The following is a 22,667-nucleotide window of genomic DNA, read 5'->3' on the forward strand; positions in this document are numbered from 1 at the left end:
TTTAGGACTGCATGGGACACGTGGCATCCAACGGCTCAGATTGGTCAGATTAGGGTTTAGGGTTACGGAAGGTTACTTGTTCTTCTCTCTCTCTCTGTGTCTCTCTCGTTATCTGGCTGTTTGATCGATCGATCGATCGATTCGAGCGATTTGTGAGGACGCAGCGCTCAATCCATGGTACATTTTATCACTGATCCAGCAGGGGAGGAAGAGGATAGCAAGAATTCAAACATGCAGGAAAGATCTAGTTTAAAAATGTATGGATCGGAGGAGGAGGAGGACGATCCAGTGGCATCCCAGGCAGGGCCGCTGCTCGGCGAGGAGGGATACCACGATCACAGCGTTTCTTCGTCCAAGCTCGGGTCTGGATCGCCGGTTTTCTCATCGCGGGTGGGGAGATTGCTCCGCGAGAGGCAGCTCCGGAGGGGCGAGAGCGGCGCCGGCGATATCGATGGGATTGGGGGCTCGGAGGGGATCATCAAGGACGAGCAGAGGCAAAGGCTGCTCGTCGTGGCGAATCGCTTGCCAGTGTCGGCTATCCGGCGTGGTGAGAATGCTTGGGCCTTGGAGCTCAGTGCTGGTGGGCTTGTTAGTGCGCTACTTGGTACGTGTTTTTTCCTCTTCGTTTTTCTTTTCTTCCCGGAGCTCTAGCTTGTTTTCTTTGATCTTGCATCTTTGATCCTCGCAGGAGTGAAGCAATTCGAAACGACGTGGATCGGCTGGGCTGGTGTCAATGTCCAGGACGACGTAGGAAAAGAATCTCTTTCGAGAGCTCTCGGGGAGGAGGTAAAAGCGTGATTTGTTCGAGTGCTCCTTTTGTTCTTGAGCTCATCGTTTGTGAATTTTTTGCCTTTTTCTTCCAGGGGTTTGTGCCGGTCTTTCTCGACGAACAGACTGTTGATCTCTACTACAATGGCTACTGTAACAACGTTCTCTGGCCGCTTTTCCATTACATTGGACTCACTCAGGACGATAGGCTGGCTGCGACTCGTGGTCTCGAGGCCCAGTTTAATGCGTACAAGCGCGCAAACTCGATTTTTGCGCAGGTTGTTCTCTCGCATTATCAGAAAGGGGACGTCGTCTGGTGTCACGACTACCATCTAATGTTTCTGCCGAGGTTTCTCAAAGAAGCCAAGAGTGAGATGAAAGTTGGATGGTTCTTGCATACGCCGTTTCCGTCGTCGGAGATTTACAGGACTTTGCCGCAGCGGTCGGAGCTGTTGCAAGCCGTGTTGAAAGCCGATTTGATCGGGTATGTGTTTATGTTATCCAGGACTAGGGGTAGCTGATGGTTCTAGTTTTTTCGCAGGTTTCATACATATGACTATGCGAGACACTTTGTCAGTGCATGCACACGTATTTTGGGCTTGGAAGGGACGCCAGATGGTGTTGAAGATCAAGGAAAGCTCACTAGAGTCGCAGCTGTACGTATGAAGTTCGGCTTTTGGTCTTTGGTGTGTATTGAGCTGTAGTTTTGAGCAGTTTCCAATCGGGATTGATGCGGAGCGCTTTGTGAGGGCCTTGCATACGTCTACTGTTAGAAATCATATTCAGGAGCTCTCTAGGCGATTCTCGGGACGAAAGGTACGAGGCTTTGAATGGATTGGCTTTGTGTTTCACACGTATTGTTTTGTCAGGTTATGCTGGGCGTTGATAGATTGGATATGATCAAAGGAATTCCGCAGAAGCTACTAGCGTTTGAAAAGTTTCTCGAGGACAATCCGATTTGGCACGACAAAGTCGTCATGGTTCAGATCGCGGTGCCTACTCGAACAGATGTTCATGAATGTAGAGCGGCTTTATCTCTCTTGTGCATTTTAACTTCGAAACTTTTGTAGATCAGAAGCTATCGAGCCAAGTTCACGAGATTGTTGGACGAATTAATGGTCGATTTGGAACCTTGACAACAGTTCCCATCCATCACCTGGTAGACGAAGTAATTTTATTCTTATTTGGCTTTGTCAAGTTTCAAAATAGGACCGATCACTGGAGTTTTATGAGCTATGTGCTCTGTATGCGATTACTGGTAAGCTTTAAAACTTCGTAAGTTTCTGGTTATACTTATGTCACTATTAGACGTGTTGCTGGTAACATCTCTGCGGGACGGCATGAATCTTGTGAGCTACGAGTATGTCGCATGCCAGGACCAGAAGAAGGGTGTTCTTGTCTTGAGCGAGGTGCTGAATTAAATTTCTTCAGATTGGAGCTTTTAAGTGATTCATGCTTGTAGTTTGCAGGTGCAGCACAATCGCTGGGTGCTGGAGCGATACTTATCAATCCTTGGAACATTGTCGAGGCGGCTTGTGCCATAGCAGATGCGTTGAACATGAGCGAGACTGAACGGCAAGAAAGACACCGTCACAACTTCATCCATGTTACATCCCATACGGCTCAGCTCTGGGCAGACACATTTGTAAGGTAGACTCGTACTAGGTTCTTCGTATCTCAAACGCTCTCATTGCTTTCGTTCCAGTGAACTAAACGATACGGTTGTGGAGGCAGAGTTGCGCATTCTGCGTGTACCCCCACCACTGCCGGTCGAGAAAGCAATTAGCAGTTATGCTACGTCGAAGAACTGCTTGCTGATTCTAGTAAACTTGTTATGGTTTTCCATCCTGTAATTGTGACTTACTTCCATGTTTTACTCTACTTCAGGGATTTAATGCGGCTCTCACTGCACAAGCAGACGCTCCTCGCCTTGATCGTGTTAGAGAAACTTTGCATCCTGCTTTGCATGAAACTCTTCGACATTTATGTGCGGATCCAAAGGCAACGGTTGTGATACTCAGTGGTAGCGAGCGCTCTCTTCTTGACGAGGTTACTTCTGATTGTTTCTCGAGAATTTCTGATTTCTGTCGGTAGAGTTTCAGGCTTTTGGCGATTTTAAGTTATGGCTTGCTGCGGAAAATGGCATGTTTCTCAGACACACGTCTGGTGACTGGATGACAACAATGCCCGAGCACCTCAATTTGGACTGGGTTGAGAGCGTGCAGGTACCATCAGAAGCTGGTTTTTTTTGTAGTACCGCAATGGTTTTAACAAGCGCTCCAACAGCTGGTGTTCGATTATTTCAGCGAGCGCACACCGAGATCATATGTCGAAGCTCGTCAAACTTCTCTAGTGTGGAACTTCAAGTATGCAGGTTGGTACCTTTTGTGTGTCTCTTAGCTGCTTATATTTTACTTTTCTTCTGCGCAGATCTTGAGTTTGGAAGGGTTCAAGCGTGGGATATGTTGCAGCACTTGTGGACAGGACCAATCTCAAATGCCGCCGTGGATGTCGTCCAAGGGAGCAAATCGGTGGAAGTTCGTCCTGTTGGAGTTTCGAAGGTAAGAAAACCATCGATATCCTTTTCTTTTTCCTCTCGTAACAGAGAAAATCCTACAGGGTGCCGCAATCGACCGCATTCTTGGAGAAGTTGTCCACAGCAAGAATATGAGCGTGCCAATAGACTACGTGATGTGCATTGGACATTTCCTCAGCAAGGTTTGCTACAATCAGCAAAGATACGATAAAAGTTTTGAGCGTCGTCTTTCCAGGACGAAGACATCTACACGTTTTTCGAGCCGGACTTGCCTTACCAGAGAGTGAATATAGAACCCAAAGCAGCGTCTCCCCCGAGATCCAAAGCAGCACCATCAACAACAAAAACAGCGCGCTCGCGGGATCATCCGATTGCTCCCCAGGAATCGTCAATGATCCAAGGTGCGTCGGTTCTGGATCTCAACGGGGAGAACTATTTCTCGTGCACTGTTGGAAGGCAGCGATCTCTCGCGAGATACTCTCTTACAGGCAGCGAAGAAGTTGTAGCGTTTCTTAGCTCTTTGGCGAAGCCAAGCAACTGATAAACCTTGAATCTACGCCGTCGGAGTGGCTAACATCCGACGGCTGTGAACAAGCTTACTTGGATAGTAAATGTGACATATTCTAATTTCTAGCTCTAGGGTTTTTGCGCTCCATGGCCGCGTCTACCTGGCTCACCAAGTTCCAGAGCTTCAAGATCTCCTCCGAGAGCTTGATCATCGCAAGTAAGTCGCATTTTCCATCCCTCAGATCTGATAATACGCTCCCGCCAGTCGATGATGTGAGCGATTTGTGGCCGCTCGTCAAGGATTCCTTCGAGGCTCGTACTCCGCTCAAGAAGACGCTGCTCAACAACAAGGCTCGCAATCCCGTCGTCGTGGAGAAGCTGCCGGTGGAATTTGTGCTCACTACAGATCCGCGCCTTCGGTCTCGATTTCCGTTGGAGCAATCGCCCTTTCTCTTCCGGCTCCCCTACGCGACCATTGTTTTGGTGACATGCGAGGTACTGTAGCTCCATTTCTTTCTAGAGTTTTTCTCCTTTTGTGTTGTTTCCTTTCTAGTTGCTACAAAGCAATGTGGGTGGCTTGCGCAGGACATTGACGATTACAAGGCCATTTTGAAGCCGCGAATCAAAAGCATGGTACAAAACGATGAGCGAGAATGGTTTATCGTTTTTGTATCCAAGGCCAATCCCAATGATCCGACCGGGAAGCAGGCGAAGCGCATCTATAGCAAGCTGGAAGTTGATTTCAGCAGCAAGAGACGCGAAAGGTTTTTCTTTTTTATTTTTCTTTTGCTCGTGTTATTTCTATGAGCTGTGAGAACTTATGCCAGACGAGTTTTTGTAGATGTTGCAAGCTGGATTTAAGTGCCTCGGACGCAGCCTCGTGGGAGGAAATTGATGCTCGCACTAGCGAATGCATCCGCAATACGCTAGAGCGTCGGGTACAGTCTTATGATGAGGTCAAGCGGCTAAACGAAAATCGTTCGATGCCGGGATGGAGCTTCTCCAACCTTTTCACCGTTATGGTATGCTTTCCTTTCGGATTTATGGCTCTTGCCAACGTTCAAATCTATTCCAATGCAGGAGGGTCTGGCCTTTATGTTTGAGCTTGCATATCTCTTTGAGGACGCTCTTCGAGAATATGATGATATTGAGCAAATATATCTGGAAATAGGTGAGGTAGTGTTTCAAGCTGCATTTTGTATGTCCATATGCTAGACCATGGCCTGCTAAAGCAATTCATTTCTGATTTGCAGTAACTGGTCATGGCAGTTAATATTCCTTCCTCGAAGATGAGGGACTTTGGCGGAATGGACCCTGGGGACGACCGTGCAGCACTTCTCGAAGTGTCACGGAAGCAAGTCACACAGTTTACTGTCGACGATTATTTCCGTGAATTTGACTTCCGCCAGTACCTTTTTGCACGTCAGGCTTCGGTAGTTTTTCTAACCATTACTGTTGTTCCTTGCTAAAGATTAGTCTCTGCAGTTGCTGTTCAAGTTAAACCGTACAATTGATGTTGCTGGAAGAGGATTGTATTTCATTTACTCGTTCTCAAAAATTTTATCTATGCACGAGGTAATCTTTCTCCTTCTCTCTTGGAAATGATGGGATGTTTAATACAGCTTGTATTAAACAGAAAAACCTGCCATTTTGTATGCGGGAAATATGGGTAGTTTCAGCCTGCCTGTCACTAATAAAAGCGACAGTGGAATGTTTTACTCCTCGATCAGTGACGCCAGACGCTGAAAAGGAATTCTATCGCCTTCAAGCAGACTTGAACTCGCTTGCTAGAACAAAGGTAACATTTAAATGGTTTTGCGATGGCTTTTTTGGTAACCTTGAAGTTTAGTTGATGAGGCTATCCGAGATTCTTGGATACGGACCACTACATTCAACTTCGCCGCGCAGAAGTTTGTATTCAAGTGGTAGCCCCGCAAGCCCATCGGCAGCCGCTGCTGAGAAGCCAAAGAAACTAGATGACGCACATACTGATGCAGTGGCTGAAATACTAAAAATTGTCACCCACGAAGGCCTCAAAAAAGCATTATCATCACCTGAGGGATATGAGGTATGAATAATGTTTCCTTACCTGTACTCTGTTTTAAAGTGACACGCAGGCAATGTATCTTGAACTTACACGAGCAGCAGCTGACAACTACCATCGCTCTCGCAAAAGGCATGGTGTTGTCCTGGATGGTGAAGTAGCGGCATTACACCTTCGGACAGGGAATTTTGATTCTGCGGCGAAACTATACGAGAAAGTTTGTGCTCTCTATTCCGGTGAGAGATGGCATGCTTTGGTAGCTGAGGTCCTCCCACGTCTTGCCGAATGCCAGAAACAACTGGGCGACCTTGGGGGATATCTTTCTTCCTGCATAAAGCTCCTGTCACTGGATCGCGGATTGGTACCTGTTGAGCAAAGGAAGGCCCTTCAGTCCGAAGTTGTGAGACTCGCACACAGTGGACTGAAAGTTCCTCTTCCCGTGGACGTGTCAGCTTTGATCACGTTCTGCGGACAACCTGGACCACCATTGGAGCTCTTTGAAGGGGATCCAGGGACGCTGCCGGTTACAGTATGGAGTGGATTCACCGACGAGATTTCACTCCAATCCCTGAGCATGACGCTGTCTGCAACTTTCAGTCTTGATGAAAGTTCCAAGGTTTGAAATGCGTCATTCATGTGGTATTCTGATATGTGTTTCTGCAGACCATCAAGAGTGCAGATGGCCCTGTTCTGTCACCAGGAAAGAATACTATTGTGATGGTGGTGCAACCTCAAAAACCAGGATCATATGTTCTTGGAGCATTAACTGGACAACTTGGTCAAGTGGCGATACGTTCACATTCATGTTGCACCATCAGCGCCATTGGCTCGCTTGAAAATGATGACTATTTGAGCTCGGAGAGGCCCGTAAGACCCGTACTCCAGGTATGGCTTTTAAAAACATGTACAGGATCAAATTAAATTCCTGTGTGTCCTTGACAGGTTTCGGTTCCTCGACCCCTTGTCGAAATGAAGCCAGAAACGTCACGTACAGAACCAGAATTGTCAGGTCTTACGGAGCCGTTTCGTCTCAGCACTCGGGTCGTCGCAAACGAAAATGCGGGAGTCTTTCTGCTGCAGGTATTCCTCCATATCCCGCGTTTCATTCACTTGACAAGTTCTGCAGGTTACTTTGCTATCCCAAGTTAACGTCGGAGTTACAATCTTAGATGCCGCACTTAGCTTGCAAGGTGGCTTTCATCATGCCACTAGTAGCTCCGATCCGTTGTGGATGCTTCCGATCGCGATTTCTGGATATGCCGAATGCGCTCTCGTCTTCCTAATCAAATTAGACGACCACGAAAACGGCGGTGAGTAAAATCAATACTACTGCCATGCTCAAAACTTTTCTCTCAGATCTTCCCAATGGTGGTGGCTACGAAGAGGAACCAAGAGAAAGAAGCGCTCTGTCCGTTAGCTACAAGATATCTGGAAGCCAAGCATCCTCAACCTCAGGGGAAGGCAAGATCGACGAGCAAGACGTCCTGACTTTCAAAGGCTTCTTCCAGCTACAAGTGCCGGTCTCGGACCATCAAGTAGCAGTCGGGATGCTGCCACTACCAGGCCCGTGTCCACGAGTCGGCCAGCAAGTTATCCTCCAGTGGAGAATCGAGAGACTCAAGAAAGCGCAGTCGAGCGAGGTAAAGCTCAGCCATTTACCTTCTCTTTTCATTCATGGTTCTTTTGTAGATCGAGCAGCTTGCGTACGAAGTCAAGGCGAGCCCGGAGTCCTGGATGGTCGCGGGGAGGCGGAAAGGTTTTGTGTCACTGGCGATCCAATCCGGTACGAAGCTAGTCGTGTCGATTGCTTGCCTGCCTTTGGTTGCCGGGCATGTCCGCCCCCCATTGCTGGAACTTTGCGGGATTGATCACTCGCAAGTCAGCCATTGTCAGCCAGCTTCTCATCTCGTGTACATTCTGCCGCCTTCACCCTGTTATGCGTTTTGCCTCGAGGAGAAGCCACAGTCTTGAATGAAAAGCTTGCAACGATTTCATCGTTGTGCTTGTTTAGTTTCATTGCAACTCTAGAAATACAAATGTAAACAGATGCTCTGTGAGGTACTCTTTCGTGAAGCTTGTCAAATCCCATCCTTTGTTTGCGGGACAGGGGATTTGGGCAAATTCACGTAGGTACACAGAGGTTATGTTAACTAATGAGTGGTCAGTAGAACCCTAAAAGTTGAAGAAGCCGTTGACTTCCTCCTCGCTGTTGACGTAGTCAATGGGAGCCTTTTGACTAGGGCATGACGACTGCTCTTGACTGATTTCCTCGAGGAAATTCTCCAAGTCCGGCAGGGAGTCGTCTATCACCGATATGTCAAACCCGGAAAAGTCAAAGCCCTCGTCATCATCTGCAGTGCCGTCATCGTCATGCTCGCCACCCTCTTGCTCTTCCTCGTCACCCTCTTGCCCTTCCTCGCCACCTTCTTGCTCGTTGTCGCAGCTACCATAGCCATAGTCGCAGGTACCGTCAAACACGTAGACGTAGACGGCGCCCAAGAACGTAGCCCGTATTCTCACCCGCGTGCGCGTGAGGACATTGAGCTCGTATGACTTCTTCAGCAAATTGTCCATTTTCTTTTTGAAGGCGTGCCGCCGCTTGGAGAGATTGATGATAAACGCCAGCTTGAGCTTCTGTCTCCCCATTTAATCTCTCCCAAAGTATGGGAGCCTCTGGACCAAAGTTTTATATGCAATCTTTTTGGATAGGATTTCCTTTAACCTTAACAGCCACGTGGACGCTTATCTAATTTTAGACGTTTTAGGGTTTTCTAATTCAACTTAAATAACAATTAGCTATGGTTAATGTATTTTACAGTGCTCTGTTTTTAGGGTTCCTCCAATTTTAGGGTTTGTGTGCTCCCATGGGCGGGGAGCATGGCGCTGGGTCTTGGTACCTCTGCTACTTCTTGCACAGGCTGCTCGACTACCGCATTCCAGAGGTTGAGTCGCTAGCCAAGCTCTTTGGGTGCTCCGGGAAGCTGCAATGGAGGCAAGCGCCGAACCATCATCCCGACTCGCCATTCTACTTCGTGCGCCTCCCGTCGGAGGATATGGCGCGCAGCATCGCCAAGCGAAGTGCGTATCTTCTCTTGCTTTGGGCTTGCATTGCATCTCCCGATGGATTGAAACCGGTTGTTTTGCGCTAGGCGTGCTCGTGAAGGCCATTTTCGAGATTTGGGGCGAGGGGAGCACGTACGAGGAGCTCCGTGCGGCCGTGGAGGCGTTCCCCGAGGAGAAGAAGCGCCCCTACTTGGGAACCGAGGTGACTTTCAAGATCATTGTCGACACTTTCGGGAAGGTCATCAGCTCCGAGGAACAGATCAAGCTCATCAACAGCTTCGATTTCATTCCTTTCCAGGTACATTCTTTCCTCCAGTTTCATTCCATCGAACTTGTATCCATCGAACTTCTTCCAGGGTCGCGTCCAGCTGAGAGATCCTAAAGAGAAGTTCTGGTTCATGGAAACGGATGGCCGAGTTATCAACAATGGGATGCCAGCGCCGCTGGAGCCATCGGTGGATGGCACAAGGCTCTTCTTTGGACGTGAGATTGGGGGAGCTGACAGGAGCCTCGTTACCAAGTACGCATTGAGCACTCGAAAGTATCTTGGTCCTACAGCTATGGATGCTGAGATTGCGTGTCTCATGTCTAACCAGGCTCTAGTAGACACGGGCAAGTTTGTGTATGATCCCTTCGTCGGGACGGGCAGCATCCTCGTCGCGGCTGCTCACTATGGTGCCTTGACAATGGTAAAAAAGCCTATTTTTTCTCCTTCTCTTCTTCTTTTTCGCTTCTCATACTTTGATCTCTCGCAGGGTGCCGATATTGATCTACGAGTTATTCGCGATGGTCGTGGCCCGGATTGCAACGTTTGGAGTAACTTTAAACAGGTAAACACTGCGAGAGCTCAAGGACTTGCGTTCTTGTTTTGATCCTCGTTGCTTTCTTCAGTATGATTTGCCTCCGCCAGTGGGCTTGGTTCGAGCAGACAACAACGCAAGGCCATGGCGACCAAACTTGAGAGAGGTTTGTACACACTTCCTTCCTATCCCTCAAACTTCACTCAAACTCTCTTGTGATCTTTCCGCTCTTCCAGGTTTTCGACGCTATCATCTGCGACCCCCCGTATGGAATCCGAGCCGGGGGAAGAAAATCCGGAGGGAGGAAGCTCCTCAAAGGCATCATAGATCCATACATCATCCCGGACGACAAGCGCAAGGAGCACATCCCCTCCACCGCAGCCTACATCTTGGAGGAGTGCGTCCACGACTTACTCGATATGGCGGCGCAGCTCCTCGTCACCGGCGGCCGCTTGGTCTTCTTCTATCCCCTCTCGCGGGAGGAGGGCGCGGACAACAAGCTCCCGGATCATCCATGCTTCCAGCTCCTTTCTTCCAGCGAGCAAATCCTCAGCACGAAGTATAGCCGCTGCCTTCTCACAATGGAGAAGACGAGCGAGTACACGGACGATCTGGCTGCCCGGGCGCAGGAAACACACCTCGAGTTCAAGAAGAACCACGCAAAGCTGCTCGACGCCAAAGACAAGCTTCGTTCTTTGGTATTCACACCCAGCGGCGAAGTTTTGCAGAGAGTTATTCCCAAATACAGGGGAAAGTACGTATGATAGAAAGGTGGCAAGAGTTTAATGTATGATAGGCAATAGAAAGGTGATAGCAGAGTATATGCAAGCGAATCTACGCGGACGTTGTTTGCATTCGTAGCGATGTAACCGAGGAGAAGGTGCTTAAAGAGAGAGCGATCCAAGCGAGCGTGGATGCGATGGATACCTCTTGGTTTGACGGTAAGCTCCTCATGGGCAGCTCCCAGCTCCAGAAGATGGACACTCCACACTCTCGATCGTCTCCCTATAGATCCAATAACTTGTAAAGCTTTGTATCCAAACTGGAGATGAAGTGCTCGTACCTCTCATCGTCGTCGACTCCGTGCTGGATGGACAAAGGTAGCAACGCCTGGATGATGGTGGCAGCCATTCTCGCGGGACTGGCAACCATGCCCGGGCTCCTACTTCTCTACAGCGGCATCGCGAGGAAGAAGTGGGCCGTCAACACCGCCTTCCTGACCCTCTACGCCTTCACTGCCTCTCTCATCTGCTGGGTGACGATCTGCCACAACTTAGCCTTTGGATCACACCTCCTTCCCTTCTGGGGGACCCCTGGACCTGTTCTCTACACCAAGTTCCTTCTCAGCCGTAGCCACCACCCGGCTACTCACCAGGACCTCGACTTCCCTTCGGCAACCATGGTGGCCTTCCAGTTTGGCTTCGCGGCTAACTCCGTGGCCATTGTATCCTCTGCGGTCTCGGCTAGAATCACCTTTCAGGCCTGGGCGGTCTTTGTCCCACTGTGGCTCATTTTCTCCTACACTGTTGGAGCGTCCAGCATCTGGAGCGGTGGTTTTCTCTCGCGGTGGGGAGTCTTGGACTTTGCAGGAGGCTACGTTGTCCATCTCTCGGCAGGCGTAAGCGGCGCTGTTCTTGCTCACTGGGTATGTCAAACAGTACGTGGTTTAGTCGAAGACTCGAGAGAACTTGTACCTGCAGGTTGGTCCTCGGCATCCAGTCGATCGAGCACGGTATCCGCCAAATAATGTGATGCTCGTGCTCGGTGGAGCTGGCCTGGTCTGGATGGGATGGATCGGATTCGCTGGTGGAAGTGCCTTCCTTTCTCCACAACAGGCTTCGTTGGCTGTTGTAAATACCAATATCGCCGCTGCTACAAGCCTCTTAGTGTGGACTTCTCTCGACGTTCTCTACCACGGCCAGCCTTCGGTTCTTGGCGCTGTTCAAGGACTCATGACTGGTCTCGTTGCAATCTCTCCAGCGGCTGGTAAGCCAAAGATTTTCCACCTTTTAGTTTGCAACTGTTCTTTTTCTTTCTCTCGAAGGACTTGTCGAAGCATGGGCGTCGATGTGCATAGGATTGTGCTCTGGAAGTCTGCCTTGGCTGACTCGGCTGTGCCACCAGAAAACTACCGCCAAGTTTTGCGAAGAAGTGGATGATACTGCCGGTGCTGTTCATACTCACGGAATAGCAGCTCTGATAGGAGGCCTCCTTACCGGATTTTTTGCTCATCCCCGTCTAACAGCTTTGGTTTCCTCGGTATCCGGCTCGAAAGGCGTCATCTTTGGAAATTTCCAGCTAGTACTCAAGCAGCTTGCTGCAGCTTTGCTAGTAATTCTGTGGAACGTTGCTGTGACCACCCTCATCTGCGTCGTTGTGAAAAGACTGATGAAGCTAAGAATGTCTGATGACCAACTGCGCATTGGCGACGATGCTGTTCACGGAGAAGAGGCTTACGCTGTTTGGGAGGACGGTGAGAAAACAACACTTTGAACATAAGACTGTAAATAAATAATATTTGCACAAGAATCAGAAAGTTCTTACCTGGACTGGACACACACCCTAGCCGGCTGCTTTCTCATTCAAGCTGCAGCTTGCTTCGATATAAGCACAGTGGGGGCTCTCACTGCCATTTGCATGTCCTCAAACGAAAGGGCCAGCACGGGTTTGCTCGATAATATCTCAAGCATGTCAGCATCCAAATGGTCACTGCCAGGGATGTGCTCTGGAGCACTTATTGATGCTGGCTTTGAAGCAGCCACCCTGGAGGAATGATATTCTGTCTTCATCAAACAAACAAAAGCAAAGCACAAAACGAACCTGCAACTCAACTCGCAAGAGTATTTTAGAATATTTGGCTGCTGCCTGGTGTTGCCACTGAGAAACACTGTGAGAACTCACTGAAAAACTTACGTACAACACACCTGAAGCTGGGAAGGCAAAAGTTCAATGGCGGACCTTTCCTGGTCGCTTCATTCATTACTGAACAGAAAAGAAGAAAAGCATGTAAGGCCAAACAAAATAAATTGCAATGCTTCTTACAGCTGTGAGCCATAGATATATGACACCATGGATTAAAGCTTCCACGTGAAACAGCAAGCCCGTATGCTTCTTCCTCCTTGATGTCAGAATTAAAAAAGTTGAAACGATTCTGATGAGTTCCACCTTTGTTCCTCACAGAAATCACAGGCTGGGAAGAAGAAAATGAACAAACAAAAACCGGCACGAGAAAACGAAGAACGCTTACATGTGAAAAGCTTGCAAGCTGGCTGGGGAGTCCCACTTCCTACAAAGAATTCTGTAAGGAATCATGGCAACAAGCGCCCCAAATTCACTCACCATTCTTCCGTGCCTGCAGGCTCCCTTGTCGTTCACTAAAACTCTCGCTGCCCAGCTAAAAGCCATGACACAGTTTAAAACCCAAAGAGAAAGCATATGGTACTTACGCACAAGAAGTTGGCGGGTTCCAGACAATTCCAGCAATCACAACGAGCTGCAAGCGTTCCAAACGATCAGCGTCTTTCCAACACCCAAAGTTTTCTTCGCAGGAGAACTATATTTCTAATACCTGCTCAATCTCTGGATCGTCGACATTCCACTACCAGATTATATAGAAACGAAAACGATGGTTCACACAATGAGCACAGGAGTCAAGAATATCACCTCATCGAAAGGCCCGACTGGACTATCGTTGTAGTGCGCAAGGAAGAATCCACCCAGCGTGTATCTTCACAAAGACCAGATAAACAGATTTGGCGAAAAAAACAAAGAATTCGCACCCAAAAGCTTCCACAAGCTTCAATTCTCCGGGAATGTGCCTCCGCGCGGTCTCGGCCTTGACTAAATGCATCTGATACAGCGCCCTACGCACACAAACACACACAAATCCGTGAAAAGAAAGAAACACACCAGAATTCCTTCACCTTCCTGCGAAGCGCCATGGAGATCCGGCAGCGTAGCCGAGAATCGTCTTCTTCTCCTCAGCCGCCATTGCGAGGGAGGAGCGCCAGGCTCGCTGACGGCAAAATATAAACCCCACACACTATCCCAAAATCCAAAACAAACAGTATATTCTCTTAGCCGGTATATTCTGTCTCAATTTGAAAAGAAGCACATTCTGCTAGGATTTAGCGTATTCCGTTAATATAAGGGATATTCGCCTTCTTCTTCTTCTCGTCGTTTACTTCTCAAGCGAGGAGCCTCTTGAGATTGTAGGGCTCCGCGGCGCGGAGATCGCCAAACCAGAAGTAGCGAAAGAGGAAGAGATTTGCGGCCTCGGTGAGATGCACCGAGTCCCAGAAGAGATGTGTCGATGGAACCGGGCAAACGAACGATGAATTGTTGCAACCGCCAGCATGGAACAGTCCATCGCCACAGCAAGCCTCCCTCGAGTTCGTGAATCCTTGAAAATCATTCTCGTGAGCTCGCGACCATGAAGCGAAGATCAAAATCGAAACTTACCATTCTCTAGAGGGGAACGTACCGCATCCATGAGGAGGCCGTAAGGTTTGAGGAAAACCATGGCCAGCTCCGGGAGCTGGAAGAGCATCTTGTTCACAAGGTTGCGCAAGCTTTTGTTGAAGAACGCCGCCATCTCGTTGAGCGCTTGCAAGCAGCCAATCTTCTGGCGACGGGTGATCAATCCCACCTTGGCAACGTAGTAGCGAGCCGCCGGTGTACAGCCGATCGGTCCCACTCCAACCAGCACGATCTTCCTCGCTCCCTGGTTGTACAAAGTCTAGCAAGCGCAAAACCAAGAGCGAGGACAGATCAAAGCAATGCGAAAGCTTCTCTCGAAGAACTTTGGAGAAGAGAGTTTTTAGAGTGGGCTTACTTTGACAGTGGCCTCGTACTCTTCCATCATCATGCCCACGTAGTAGCGCCACGAGGATCCGATCCGGCGAAAGCTCGAGTTCGTGGGGAAGTAGAGGGCCTCCAGGTCGTTGCTCCCAATCGCCACTATAAACACCGAATCGCGCAGGATTGTCTTGGCTCGATCGTCTCCATATCGCTCCCGGAGAAGACCCACGCGCTCCGTGAACTGATCGATCTGCGTCTTGAAGCTCACGGCTCCCTGGAGAAGCACATATAAGCTCGATCCAAAGAGAGAGTTCTATACTACGACATCCAGCGATGGAAAACGAGATTCTGGAAGAACGTATACCGCGTACTCGCCGATCAAACGGCTCCCCGCGGACGCAAAGTTTGCTCCAATCTCAAGAACAGCGTCGGGATCCATGTAAGACCGGGTGAAAGGGAGGTTGATCCACTGCGCGAGGAAATCCGCGAGCGTCCTTCCATCCGAGAATCGCCCCGTGGAGACCTTGAAGTAAGTCTCTCCATACGGCGGGGAGAGCGCCGCGACCGAGGAATTGGGGGGGAGAAACTTTGCGCTACCAGCGTCGAGGATGGAGTCTCCAAACACGAACATGGCGGACGCCGGCTTCGTGGGCAACATGGGGGCGCCGGAGGCGATGCGAGCGTGGGACGCGAAGACGAGGAGCTCGAGCAAGATGGGCAGCACTGGCACGAAGCTATGCATCGTGGCTGAGATTTGGAGTCGAGGAGCCGGCGAATGCTCTCTATAAATTTGAGAGTTCTTGAGCATCGTCCCCATGCAGTCGTGATGACGAGTTTTTTTGCGAGGCTTTTTTGGTCCAGAGTCACGCTTCCGGTTTTTTATGTAAGATCGAAACACTCGCTTCATGCCAATCTTCTAGAAACATTCCATTCTATTGCAACTTCAAAAGGTGGTAAAAGCAATGGAAAGCTAAGTAAATAGGTGTATTGTTGAGAAGTTCTAGCAAAGTCCACTCCATGTTTCTTCCTATTGCCAGTGCCCATTATAGATATTATTATAAGACAGAATTGCTTACCATTTTTTGAGTTGGGTTTTAAATAACATAAAAATAATAAAAAGGATAATAAGTCATGACAAATAACCAATAAAAAAGAAATCATGGTGTATATATCTCAAGAAATGGTGAAGACAGAGCTCTATCTATCCCAAAAAGTTTTATTTCTTGCTGGATTTGTTAAAAAAATTAGTAAAATGTTAACATCTTAGCCATGGATTATTAGGATTATTAAAACCATTAAAGAATAATATTTAAAAATATTATTAAACACATAACATAAAAAATATTTTCAGTTATATTTTTAAAGGTACACATTAAATCATATAAATTAATCTTCAAATTTGAGAAATGGAACTGATGGCTATACTTCCCTTCTATTGCCAAAGGAATAAACAAGAAATAACTCTAATAAAGTGAGGAATGAGCATTGTTAGGTAATAAAAGGATAATATCTAAAGCAACATGTAATTTTGATACCTATTCACATATATTTTTATAAATGTGTCTCTTTACTAGCAAAATCTTTGCTTTATATTATTCTATTGAAAATAATCTACTTCGATTTTTTATAATGAGTATCAAAGTAAATAAAATATAAAATATCAAAATCTTTTTGTAAATTTTACAAACCATCTAAATAAAAATTAAAATAAAATAAAAATCACAAAACTAAAAATACTAATATAAAAGTATTTAATTTAGCCTATTAGGACATCAAAATATTGAATCCAGAATAAATCTATTCAATATAAAGTTATTATATAAAACTGAGTTTATAAATTTATATGAAAAGTATTGAAGTTTTTTCTTCTTTTTATACAATATAATACCCTACTAACTATGATAAACTTAACTATGAATTTACTAGTAATCTAGAAACAATATATGTTGAAAATACTTGTGCAATCCAACTACCACTCTCCGCGTCCAAATACACGAAACCAACAATGAGGCTTTTAAGGTCAATGTTTTCGCCAATCCTTCCGTCAAGCATGCCAATCACCTGCAAAATCAAAATCGTCAGCTTAAATATTCACATCCTTTTCTCTGAGATGAGGGACATATCCATTCTTGCAATGCTATATTTGTTAAAGCTAGCATAATAAGCTGCATCTTCGTACGAGGGTGGTTGCTCAAAGCTCAAGGGAAGACTCTTCCAAGTTGCCAAAGTTTGGAGGGTGGCACACGTTGAACGATTTGAGCCTTGTCACATTGCCTGGTGAAACGGTTAAGAGGTACAAGTGATCGTCCTGGAGCAGCATGCAGTTATTGGAATCGTTTATGGCCAATCTCGTCGCCCGCCTGGACTGGCACAGGAAAGTCCACACAAGAGATCCACGCCCCAGCCCAGGTGAACCAGCAAGCTGATCTTTAGGGTCACGACTACAACAAACCATGATCCAGAGGGCGCCGACTGAATAGCAGCAAAGACCATTTCGTGAATCGTGATCACCCTTCACCACTGGACAGCCCAGTTCTCGCCTGATCTGTAGCAGTGGATTCAGCACCACAAAGTACATAGAAAACGAGTTGTAGCTCAGAACCAAGCCTGCCGAGCAAATGCTCATACTGGCTTCCTTTGGAAGGGGGAGAGTGAACTCCTTCCAGGAGATGGCGTTGGGTGAGATGAGAAACTTGCCGATGTACCACTGCTGCGGCGGGCGCTGCTGCTGGATCGCTACATGCCAATCCCTGGAAATGGAGCGGAAGCGGCAGAGCGTGTCTTGTCTATCAAACCATCCCACAACAAATCTTGTTATGAACCTTATACTTATACGCAAAAGGTGGTTAAGAAGTTTATAAAGCAGCCTTTCAGCTGAAGTGCCAGCTGGCAAAGTGCAAGGTGCAAGCAACCAATGGGATAATATTGACGTATGGTTAATTCCCAGATCGAGGAGCTTGCAACTTCAAGACAGCACGCAATAAAATTTCCAACTTCTAGTATGTTTCACAGCAGAACTAGCTCTCTCATGTTTTTCTTCTTGACAACCTTGAAAACTCTGCCTCAATCCAATCCGGAAGCCGAGTTTTGTCCACTCACCCATTTCTTGTTCTTGGCATTGGGCTTGCGAGGATTCTTCCCAGAGAAATGCTCTTGTGCTTCCGACACCTTTGGCTGGCCATTCCACAGGAACTGCGTAACATCCTCCACCTTGGACAGCTTGAGCAACAGGGGTGTCAATCTCTCAAGCTCCTTGTCATCTGCTTCTCCTCTGAATGGCTTGATCTCGATGCCATTGTGCGGGCACAGCCTGAAGTGGAACCTCTCATTGTCCACCCACACTAGCCTCTTCAACTCATGCCTGACCTTTATCTTGCGCACATCCTTGATGAAACCCGCCCTCGTCCTGGTGCAATCCTCAATGCCGTAAACGTCGGTTATAAGCTTTGCACTCGTCCCAAACCCTGCCACCGATTGATCCAGGTGCCTGGAATCCGAGACGCTGAAGATGACAACGCAGTAGGCCATTGCCATCCTGCTCAAGAACGCCTCCAGCCCAGGCCTGTTCACAATAGTGCTCGCGTTCTTCCATACCAGCGTCTCGTTTAGGTCCAGCACCAAAACGGGTTTGCGCGCTTCCGCCATGCCCTGAAAGCCCTGTTTTTTAGGGCGTCGTTAAAAAAAAAAGCCCTCTTCCAAGAGAAATGGCATGAAGATTGTCCGCTACCGCTTTTTTTTTGCCCTTGGCCTTGACAAGATTCTTGGCAGACTGCACCTGTGCTTCCGCCACCTTTGGCTGGCCATTCCACAGGAACTGCGTCACGTCCTCCACCTTGGACAGCTCGAGCAAAAGAGGTGTCAATTTCTCAAGCTCCCTATCATCTGCTTCTCCTTTGAATGGCCTGATCTCGATGCCATTGTGCGGGCACAGCCTGAAGTTGAGGCGAATATCATCCACCCAGACTAGCCTCTTCATGTTGCACCTAGCAAGCTTGGACACATCCTTGACAAATCCCTGTCGGCACCTGGTGCAATCCTTGATGCTGTATACCTCGCTGATGAGATGCGCAAATGCCCCAAACCCAGCCACACACTCGTTAACATGCTTTGAGTCTGACGCGCTGAAGATTATGAGCTTGTATACCTGCGCCATCTTGCTGAGGAACGCTTCTAGGCCAGGCCTCTTGACGATCGTTGAGTTCTTCCTGCAAATCAGCGTGTCGTCTAGATCCAGCACCAGCACCCCCCTCTCCATTCCTTCCCGCAGCCCTAATCAGGAATCCTTCGGATCGCCACCGTCCGTGGCTTTACGCTTTAACTAAAACAATCCTATTGTCTTGCTGACGTGTTTTATATGTGCCACATCCTCAACCCGCCCATCTTGCGCTCTCTTTCTTGCGCCCAGGGCTTGTGCCACACGCGCCTAGGGCTTGTTCCAGGTCTCCAAGCTTTCCAGCCGATCGTCCTTCATTGCGATCAAAGCTCCGCAATGGCGCGGCGATGCAGCTCCTAGAGGACAAGATTTACCATCTCCATCTGTTTGGCGATTGTCCGTGTCAAGTTCTTCCTTCTCGCACCTAAGAAAAACTTTGGTACGTACTGTTGAATGCCGAACGATCGCAATGCAGGACGACAGGCAATACAAAACAAAGTAGTTGTTGCAAGATCAATAAATACCAACTCAATCATGGTTTCTGTTTCAGTCACAAAATTACTTGCTTAACACAGGCTTAATTTTATATAATTCAAAAGTTTAAAACACAATTAAAACTAGGTGATATTTAGAATATAACTAAATAATTTAACTAACATATGATGAAATCTTGTGTATCACAATAACCACATTAACTAATTTGCTAAGTTAAATGCTCATTTAGATTATATCCTCAACTCTCAAAGAAAAATTTTGAGTTTCTGATGTTTAAATTTCCTAAGCGGCCAGAGTTTCAATAAGAGGAGCGATTGTGAAAAGTTCGTAAACTGGTATTGCATACGAACTGAGATTGCAATCCTCATGTAGATTCCGCGGCTCGCCGCGCACTGGATCGATCGAGACCTCAAATCAATTCATGATAGTTTTTCATGTTACAAAATAACGCTCAGTTAAGTTTTCTAGGTTTCCAGATCAATGCAGCCAGTAAAGATTGTTTCCGCGCAGCTCGTTCGGCCATCACACCCATCACGCGTCACCACCAAAAGGTTTGAGCTCACAGGTTTCGACCGAATCATGCAATACGTCCCCTACCAGAAGCGAATACTCTTCTACAAATCTTTCGAGGAGGAGCAAGAAGATCTCGCTGTGGCGCTCCAGCAAAGCCTGGCCGAGGTATTGCTACCATTCTACCCATTAGCGGGACGATTGAGAAGCGGGAATGGAGTTTCAGAGCCGGCATTGGAGCTGGATTGCACAGATTTGGGCGTGAGATTCACCCAAGCCGTGACGAGCTCGCGTCTCAGCGAGCTGGGGGATTTCCAGCCTTGCGAATTTTGTGAATCCCTCTGTGCCGTGGAGTGTTCCCCAGAGTTTCCATGGACACCAGATACTCCACTTCTTTTTCTCCAGGCAAGGTTTTCTTTGGAGTTCTTTAGATTCTTTGCTGATATATATTTCTTCTTTCCACTCTACCTAGGTGACTAAGTTCGGATGTGGAGGCCTTAGCATTGGTATTTCTGGCAGCCACCAGATCATGGACGGTGTAAGTTTCTGGCATTTCTTAAACTCCTGGGCCGAGTTCTCAAGAACAGGGAAGATCGCGCACGCGCCCCAGGTGACTTTCGGCTACGAGGAGCGAGATCCAACTCAAGCCATCAAAGAAGTCCCGAGAAAGCCAAGCAAAAGCAGCGAGAGATCCCAGGAGCTGGGACTCAAGCACTACAAGATGGACAAGGATATGATCGAGAAGCTCAAGCGTGAAGCACCAGGCACTACAACTTTCGAGGTTGTGTGCGCTCACTTCTGGAAGAAAGTGGTGGTGGCCAAGGGGCTGGAAGGATCGAGCAGCTGCGACTTCATGGTTCTTGTGGATTGCCGCGGCCGGATCAAGTCACTCCCCTCCAAGTTCTACTTTGGAAACGCGATCTGGTCCTCGGTTGCGACTGCCACCGTCGACGATCTCGCAAGAAATCCCGTGTCGCATGCCGCGGCTCTTCTACACGATGCGATCACTAGATTCGACGCACACAAGGCAGAAGAGAAGTTCTATCAGCGTCGACGTCCACAAGCTCAGCAAGGATCGCAAGTGCTTGGATCCAAGCCTTGCTTCACTCTGGTGGCGGTGGAGTCGCCCAAGCAACCGGTTTTCGAGTGTGACTTTGGGTTTGGAAGGCCGGTGGGGATGAGCTTTGGAGCGAATGATCTTCATGACGGCAAGATCTATCTCTTTCCTCTGGCGCCCGGGTCGGGCAGTGGTGTTTCAGTCACTGTTGTTCTTGACAAGGAGTCTCTTGGAAGAATGCTCTGATTCATACGAGTTCTCTGCGATCTTTCATGAACCCGGCAGCTACTGAGTTGAGCCTCCAGACGCATATCAATCAGCTCAAGAAATCCAGCGAAAGTTTGCAACCTGCGAGGTACGCTTCTCTTCTTCAAAAGTGTGCCGAGCAAAAGTCCGCTGCTGCTGGCAAACTCGTCCACCAGCACATCCTTTCCTCTGGGTGTGGAGTGAATAGATATCTTCAAAACCATCTCATATTCATGTATGCAAAGTGTGGCTGCCTGCAAGATGCCGTGGAGGTTTTTGAATTGCTTCCATGTCCAAATGTTTTCTCGTGGACAGCGCTGATCACCGCTTATGCCAAGGAAGGGCATTTGCGGGAGGTGCTTGGGTTTTTCAGGAAGATGCAGCTAGATGGTACTAAGCCAGATGCTTTTGTTTTCAGCACAGTTCTTACAGCATGCTCTAGTGCTGGAGCTCTAAACGAAGGAAAAGCCATTCACGACTGTGTTGTTTTGGCTGGGATGGAAACACAAGTTGTGGGAAATGCAATCGTCAACTTATACGGGAAATGCGGGAGAGTGCATGAAGCTAAGGCTGTGTTTGAAAGGTTGCCAGAAAGAAACCTTGTGTCCTGGAATGCTCTCATTGCAGCAAATGCACAAAACGGGCATTGCAAGGATGCGATGCAAGTTTTCCAGTTGATGGATCTGGATGGTTCTGTGAGACCAAACGATGCTACCTTTGTCAGTGTTGTGGATGCCTGCTCGAACCTTTTGGATCTTCCCCGAGGAAAGTCCACCCACGAACGGATAATTCGTACGGGCTTTGATTCCTATCTCTTTGTCGGGAATTCGCTTGTGAACATGTACGGGAAGTGTGGGAGTGTTGACCATGCTAGGCTAGTATTTGAAAAGATGAGGTTGCGGGATGTTTTATCGTGGACTTCGTTGATCGCTGCGTATGCCTTAAACGGGCATCGCAGTGCTGCACTGGAATGGAACCAGAAGATGGACTTGGAGGGTATTCCTCCCAACGACATCACATTTGTAAGCATTTTATTTGCTTGCGGCCACTCGGGACTCGTCTATCAGGGGCGAGATTTTTTCGTGTCGATGGTGGAAGACCATTCCATTTTGCCAACAATGGAACACTATGGTTGCATGATCGATCTTCTTGCTCGTGCTGGGTGGCTGGAAGAGGCCACGCAGCTTATTAATTTGAGCCCATTTGGTCACAAATCGTTTGAGTGGCTAACACTTTTAGGAGCTTGCAAGATGCATGGAAACCAAGGCTTGGCTTCCCAAGTTGCAAAACGAGTGTTTGTGAAAGATCCCATGTCTGCATCGCCATATATGTTGCTCCTTCGAACTAAAACTTGCTGAATGGAAAAATAACTACCATTTTTATTATTAAGATCTAAACAAAGAGTGATGTTTCTTAAAGCAAATATTTGTAACTAGCTATACCTCAGAAACAAATCCCCTCGATTCATATAAAATGGTGGGTCATAATAATTTGTACACTTAACCAAAACTATACCAAGTAAACCAATGAGGTATAAGCAAGCTTAAGCTTAAGCCTGCTAAATAAAATCAGAAAATCGAGTAGCAAGAACATAATAATTAACAAAATCTTTTGGTCACCAATTCCACTATAAAATTTCAACATAGGAAAAATTGGACCATATTATTCTTTCTGCTAGCAAATGAGAG

At 47.7% G+C, this 22,667-nt stretch overlaps 8 protein-coding genes across 15 annotated transcripts; 7 read left to right on the top strand and 1 right to left on the bottom strand.

Annotated features, from left to right (window-relative positions):
* The first annotated feature begins 116 nt into the window (after window positions 1–116).
* On the top strand, window positions 117–3,957 carry LOC9632424 (alpha,alpha-trehalose-phosphate synthase [UDP-forming] 1). Its single transcript, XM_002970243.2, has 17 exons — window positions 117–604; window positions 689–786; window positions 864–1,252; window positions 1,310–1,424; window positions 1,483–1,584; window positions 1,638–1,788; window positions 1,839–1,927; window positions 1,978–2,026; window positions 2,077–2,177; window positions 2,231–2,418; window positions 2,474–2,591; window positions 2,656–2,817; window positions 2,871–2,993; window positions 3,055–3,142; window positions 3,199–3,329; window positions 3,388–3,486; window positions 3,540–3,957. Exons 1-17 carry the CDS (start codon window positions 175–177, stop codon window positions 3,843–3,845), a joined length of 2,739 nt encoding a protein of 912 aa, XP_002970289.2. The 5' UTR covers window positions 117–174; the 3' UTR covers window positions 3,846–3,957.
* Window positions 3,953–7,919, top strand: LOC9631729 (trafficking protein particle complex II-specific subunit 130 homolog). 2 transcript variants are annotated; one of them, XM_024675057.1, is made up of 15 exons: window positions 3,953–4,028; window positions 4,077–4,306; window positions 4,397–4,575; window positions 4,653–4,833; window positions 4,892–4,982; window positions 5,081–5,244; window positions 5,297–5,386; window positions 5,448–5,609; window positions 5,661–5,879; window positions 5,929–6,471; window positions 6,519–6,740; window positions 6,798–6,935; window positions 6,982–7,165; window positions 7,212–7,495; window positions 7,545–7,919. In XM_024675057.1, exons 1-15 carry the CDS (start codon window positions 3,959–3,961, stop codon window positions 7,824–7,826), a joined length of 3,039 nt encoding a protein of 1,012 aa, XP_024530825.1. In that variant the 5' UTR covers window positions 3,953–3,958; the 3' UTR covers window positions 7,827–7,919. The 2 variants fall into 2 exon arrangements, with proteins under 2 accessions (XP_024530825.1, XP_002970290.2); XM_002970244.2 differs by lacking the exon at window positions 3,953–4,028 and having other exon boundaries at window positions 4,226–4,306; window positions 4,365–4,575.
* A 784-nt stretch (window positions 7,920–8,703) lies between these two features.
* LOC9632425 (tRNA (guanine(10)-N2)-methyltransferase homolog) lies at window positions 8,704–10,574 on the top strand. Of its 2 annotated transcripts, XM_002970245.2 has the most exons (6): window positions 8,704–8,933; window positions 9,005–9,216; window positions 9,275–9,607; window positions 9,674–9,748; window positions 9,810–9,884; window positions 9,955–10,574. In XM_002970245.2, exons 1-6 carry the CDS (start codon window positions 8,720–8,722, stop codon window positions 10,480–10,482), a joined length of 1,437 nt encoding a protein of 478 aa, XP_002970291.1. In that variant the 5' UTR covers window positions 8,704–8,719; the 3' UTR covers window positions 10,483–10,574. The 2 variants fall into 2 exon arrangements, with proteins under 2 accessions (XP_002970291.1, XP_024531015.1); XM_024675247.1 differs by having other exon boundaries at window positions 9,275–9,748.
* LOC9631732 (protein NEOXANTHIN-DEFICIENT 1) lies at window positions 10,390–13,751 on the bottom strand. 6 transcript variants are annotated; one of them, XM_024675251.1, is made up of 14 exons: window positions 13,642–13,751; window positions 13,498–13,581; window positions 13,382–13,445; window positions 13,287–13,316; window positions 13,165–13,211; window positions 13,058–13,112; window positions 12,966–13,004; window positions 12,761–12,908; window positions 12,643–12,700; window positions 12,539–12,595; window positions 12,263–12,481; window positions 11,413–12,205; window positions 10,782–11,359; window positions 10,390–10,723 (listed from the first exon to the last, which is right to left on the bottom strand). In XM_024675251.1, exons 1-11 carry the CDS (start codon window positions 13,707–13,709, stop codon window positions 12,301–12,303), a joined length of 831 nt encoding a protein of 276 aa, XP_024531019.1. In that variant the 5' UTR covers window positions 13,710–13,751; the 3' UTR covers window positions 10,390–10,723; window positions 10,782–11,359; window positions 11,413–12,205; window positions 12,263–12,300. The 6 variants fall into 6 exon arrangements, with proteins under 6 accessions (XP_024531019.1, XP_024531021.1, XP_024531018.1 ...); XM_024675253.1 differs by having other exon boundaries at window positions 10,782–12,205; window positions 12,539–12,583; XM_024675250.1 differs by having other exon boundaries at window positions 10,782–12,176.
* LOC9631731 (ammonium transporter 2) lies at window positions 10,767–12,211 on the top strand. Its single transcript, XM_024675075.1, has 3 exons — window positions 10,767–11,363; window positions 11,419–11,704; window positions 11,796–12,211. The coding sequence occupies exons 1-3, from the start codon at window positions 10,767–10,769 to the stop codon at window positions 12,209–12,211; spliced, it is 1,299 nt and encodes a 432-aa protein (XP_024530843.1).
* Window positions 13,752–19,600: 5,849 nt separating the features above from the next.
* LOC112346338 (putrescine hydroxycinnamoyltransferase 2-like) lies at window positions 19,601–20,156 on the top strand. The gene is made up of 2 exons (XM_024675076.1): window positions 19,601–19,717; window positions 19,767–20,156. Exons 1-2 carry the CDS (start codon window positions 19,601–19,603, stop codon window positions 20,154–20,156), a joined length of 507 nt encoding a protein of 168 aa, XP_024530844.1.
* On the top strand, window positions 20,146–20,983 carry LOC9632428 (shikimate O-hydroxycinnamoyltransferase). The gene has a single exon (XM_024675205.1). The coding sequence runs from the start codon at window positions 20,206–20,208 to the stop codon at window positions 20,977–20,979; it is 774 nt and encodes a 257-aa protein (XP_024530973.1). The 5' UTR covers window positions 20,146–20,205; the 3' UTR covers window positions 20,980–20,983.
* A 22-nt stretch (window positions 20,984–21,005) lies between these two features.
* Window positions 21,006–22,337, top strand: LOC112346339 (pentatricopeptide repeat-containing protein At3g46790, chloroplastic-like). The gene has a single exon (XM_024675077.1). The coding sequence runs from the start codon at window positions 21,006–21,008 to the stop codon at window positions 22,335–22,337; it is 1,332 nt and encodes a 443-aa protein (XP_024530845.1).
* The last annotated feature ends 330 nt before the right edge of the window (window positions 22,338–22,667 follow it).

The sequence above is a fragment of the Selaginella moellendorffii genome, unplaced genomic scaffold, assembly GCF_000143415.4.
Source record: "Selaginella moellendorffii unplaced genomic scaffold, v1.0 SELMOscaffold_14, whole genome shotgun sequence".
In the NCBI taxonomy this organism is placed as follows: Eukaryota; Viridiplantae; Streptophyta; class Lycopodiopsida; order Selaginellales; family Selaginellaceae; genus Selaginella; species Selaginella moellendorffii.

What these genes read in the sequence shown, in the direction of transcription:
- LOC9632424 (XM_002970243.2), top strand. Translation starts at nt 175, where the DNA reads ATGGTACATTTTATCACTGATCCAGCAGGGGAGGAAGAGGATAGCAAG. An exon ending in TCGAACAGATGTTCATGAAT is followed by an intron (nt 1,789 to 1,838) that starts GTAGAGCGGCTT and finishes AAACTTTTGTAG; the next exon opens with ATCAGAAGCTATCGAGCCAA. An exon ending in GTGTTCTTGTCTTGAGCGAG is followed by an intron (nt 2,178 to 2,230) that starts GTGCTGAATTAA and finishes TCATGCTTGTAG; the next exon opens with TTTGCAGGTGCAGCACAATC.
- LOC9631729 (XM_024675057.1), top strand. Translation starts at nt 3,959, where the DNA reads ATGGCCGCGTCTACCTGGCTCACCAAGTTCCAGAGCTTCAAGATCTCC. An exon ending in AGCAGCAAGAGACGCGAAAG is followed by an intron (nt 4,576 to 4,652) that starts GTTTTTCTTTTT and finishes GAGTTTTTGTAG; the next exon opens with ATGTTGCAAGCTGGATTTAA. An exon ending in AGAAAGCGCAGTCGAGCGAG is followed by an intron (nt 7,496 to 7,544) that starts GTAAAGCTCAGC and finishes GTTCTTTTGTAG; the next exon opens with ATCGAGCAGCTTGCGTACGA.
- LOC9632425 (XM_024675247.1), top strand. Translation starts at nt 8,720, where the DNA reads ATGGGCGGGGAGCATGGCGCTGGGTCTTGGTACCTCTGCTACTTCTTG. An exon ending in GCGCAGCATCGCCAAGCGAA is followed by an intron (nt 8,934 to 9,004) that starts GTGCGTATCTTC and finishes GTTTTGCGCTAG; the next exon opens with GCGTGCTCGTGAAGGCCATT. An exon ending in TCGATTTCATTCCTTTCCAG is followed by an intron (nt 9,217 to 9,274) that starts GTACATTCTTTC and finishes AACTTCTTCCAG; the next exon opens with GGTCGCGTCCAGCTGAGAGA.
- LOC9631731 (XM_024675075.1), top strand. Translation starts at nt 10,767, where the DNA reads ATGAAGTGCTCGTACCTCTCATCGTCGTCGACTCCGTGCTGGATGGAC. An exon ending in GCGCTGTTCTTGCTCACTGG is followed by an intron (nt 11,364 to 11,418) that starts GTATGTCAAACA and finishes TTGTACCTGCAG; the next exon opens with GTTGGTCCTCGGCATCCAGT. An exon ending in TGCAATCTCTCCAGCGGCTG is followed by an intron (nt 11,705 to 11,795) that starts GTAAGCCAAAGA and finishes CGATGTGCATAG; the next exon opens with GATTGTGCTCTGGAAGTCTG.
- LOC9631732 (XM_024675250.1), bottom strand. Translation starts at nt 13,709, where the DNA reads ATGGCGGCTGAGGAGAAGAAGACGATTCTCGGCTACGCTGCCGGATCT. An exon ending in AAGCTTGTGGAAGCTTTTGG is followed by an intron (nt 13,446 to 13,497) that starts GTGCGAATTCTT and finishes GTCTTTGTGAAG; the next exon opens with ATACACGCTGGGTGGATTCT. An exon ending in ACGATCCAGAGATTGAGCAG is followed by an intron (nt 13,212 to 13,286) that starts GTATTAGAAATA and finishes GAACGCTTGCAG; the next exon opens with CTCGTTGTGATTGCTGGAAT.
- LOC112346338 (XM_024675076.1), top strand. Translation starts at nt 19,601, where the DNA reads ATGTTACAAAATAACGCTCAGTTAAGTTTTCTAGGTTTCCAGATCAAT. An exon ending in TCACGCGTCACCACCAAAAG is followed by an intron (nt 19,718 to 19,766) that starts GTTTGAGCTCAC and finishes GTCCCCTACCAG; the next exon opens with AAGCGAATACTCTTCTACAA.
- LOC9632428 (XM_024675205.1), top strand. Translation starts at nt 20,206, where the DNA reads ATGGACGGTGTAAGTTTCTGGCATTTCTTAAACTCCTGGGCCGAGTTC.
- LOC112346339 (XM_024675077.1), top strand. Translation starts at nt 21,006, where the DNA reads ATGAACCCGGCAGCTACTGAGTTGAGCCTCCAGACGCATATCAATCAG.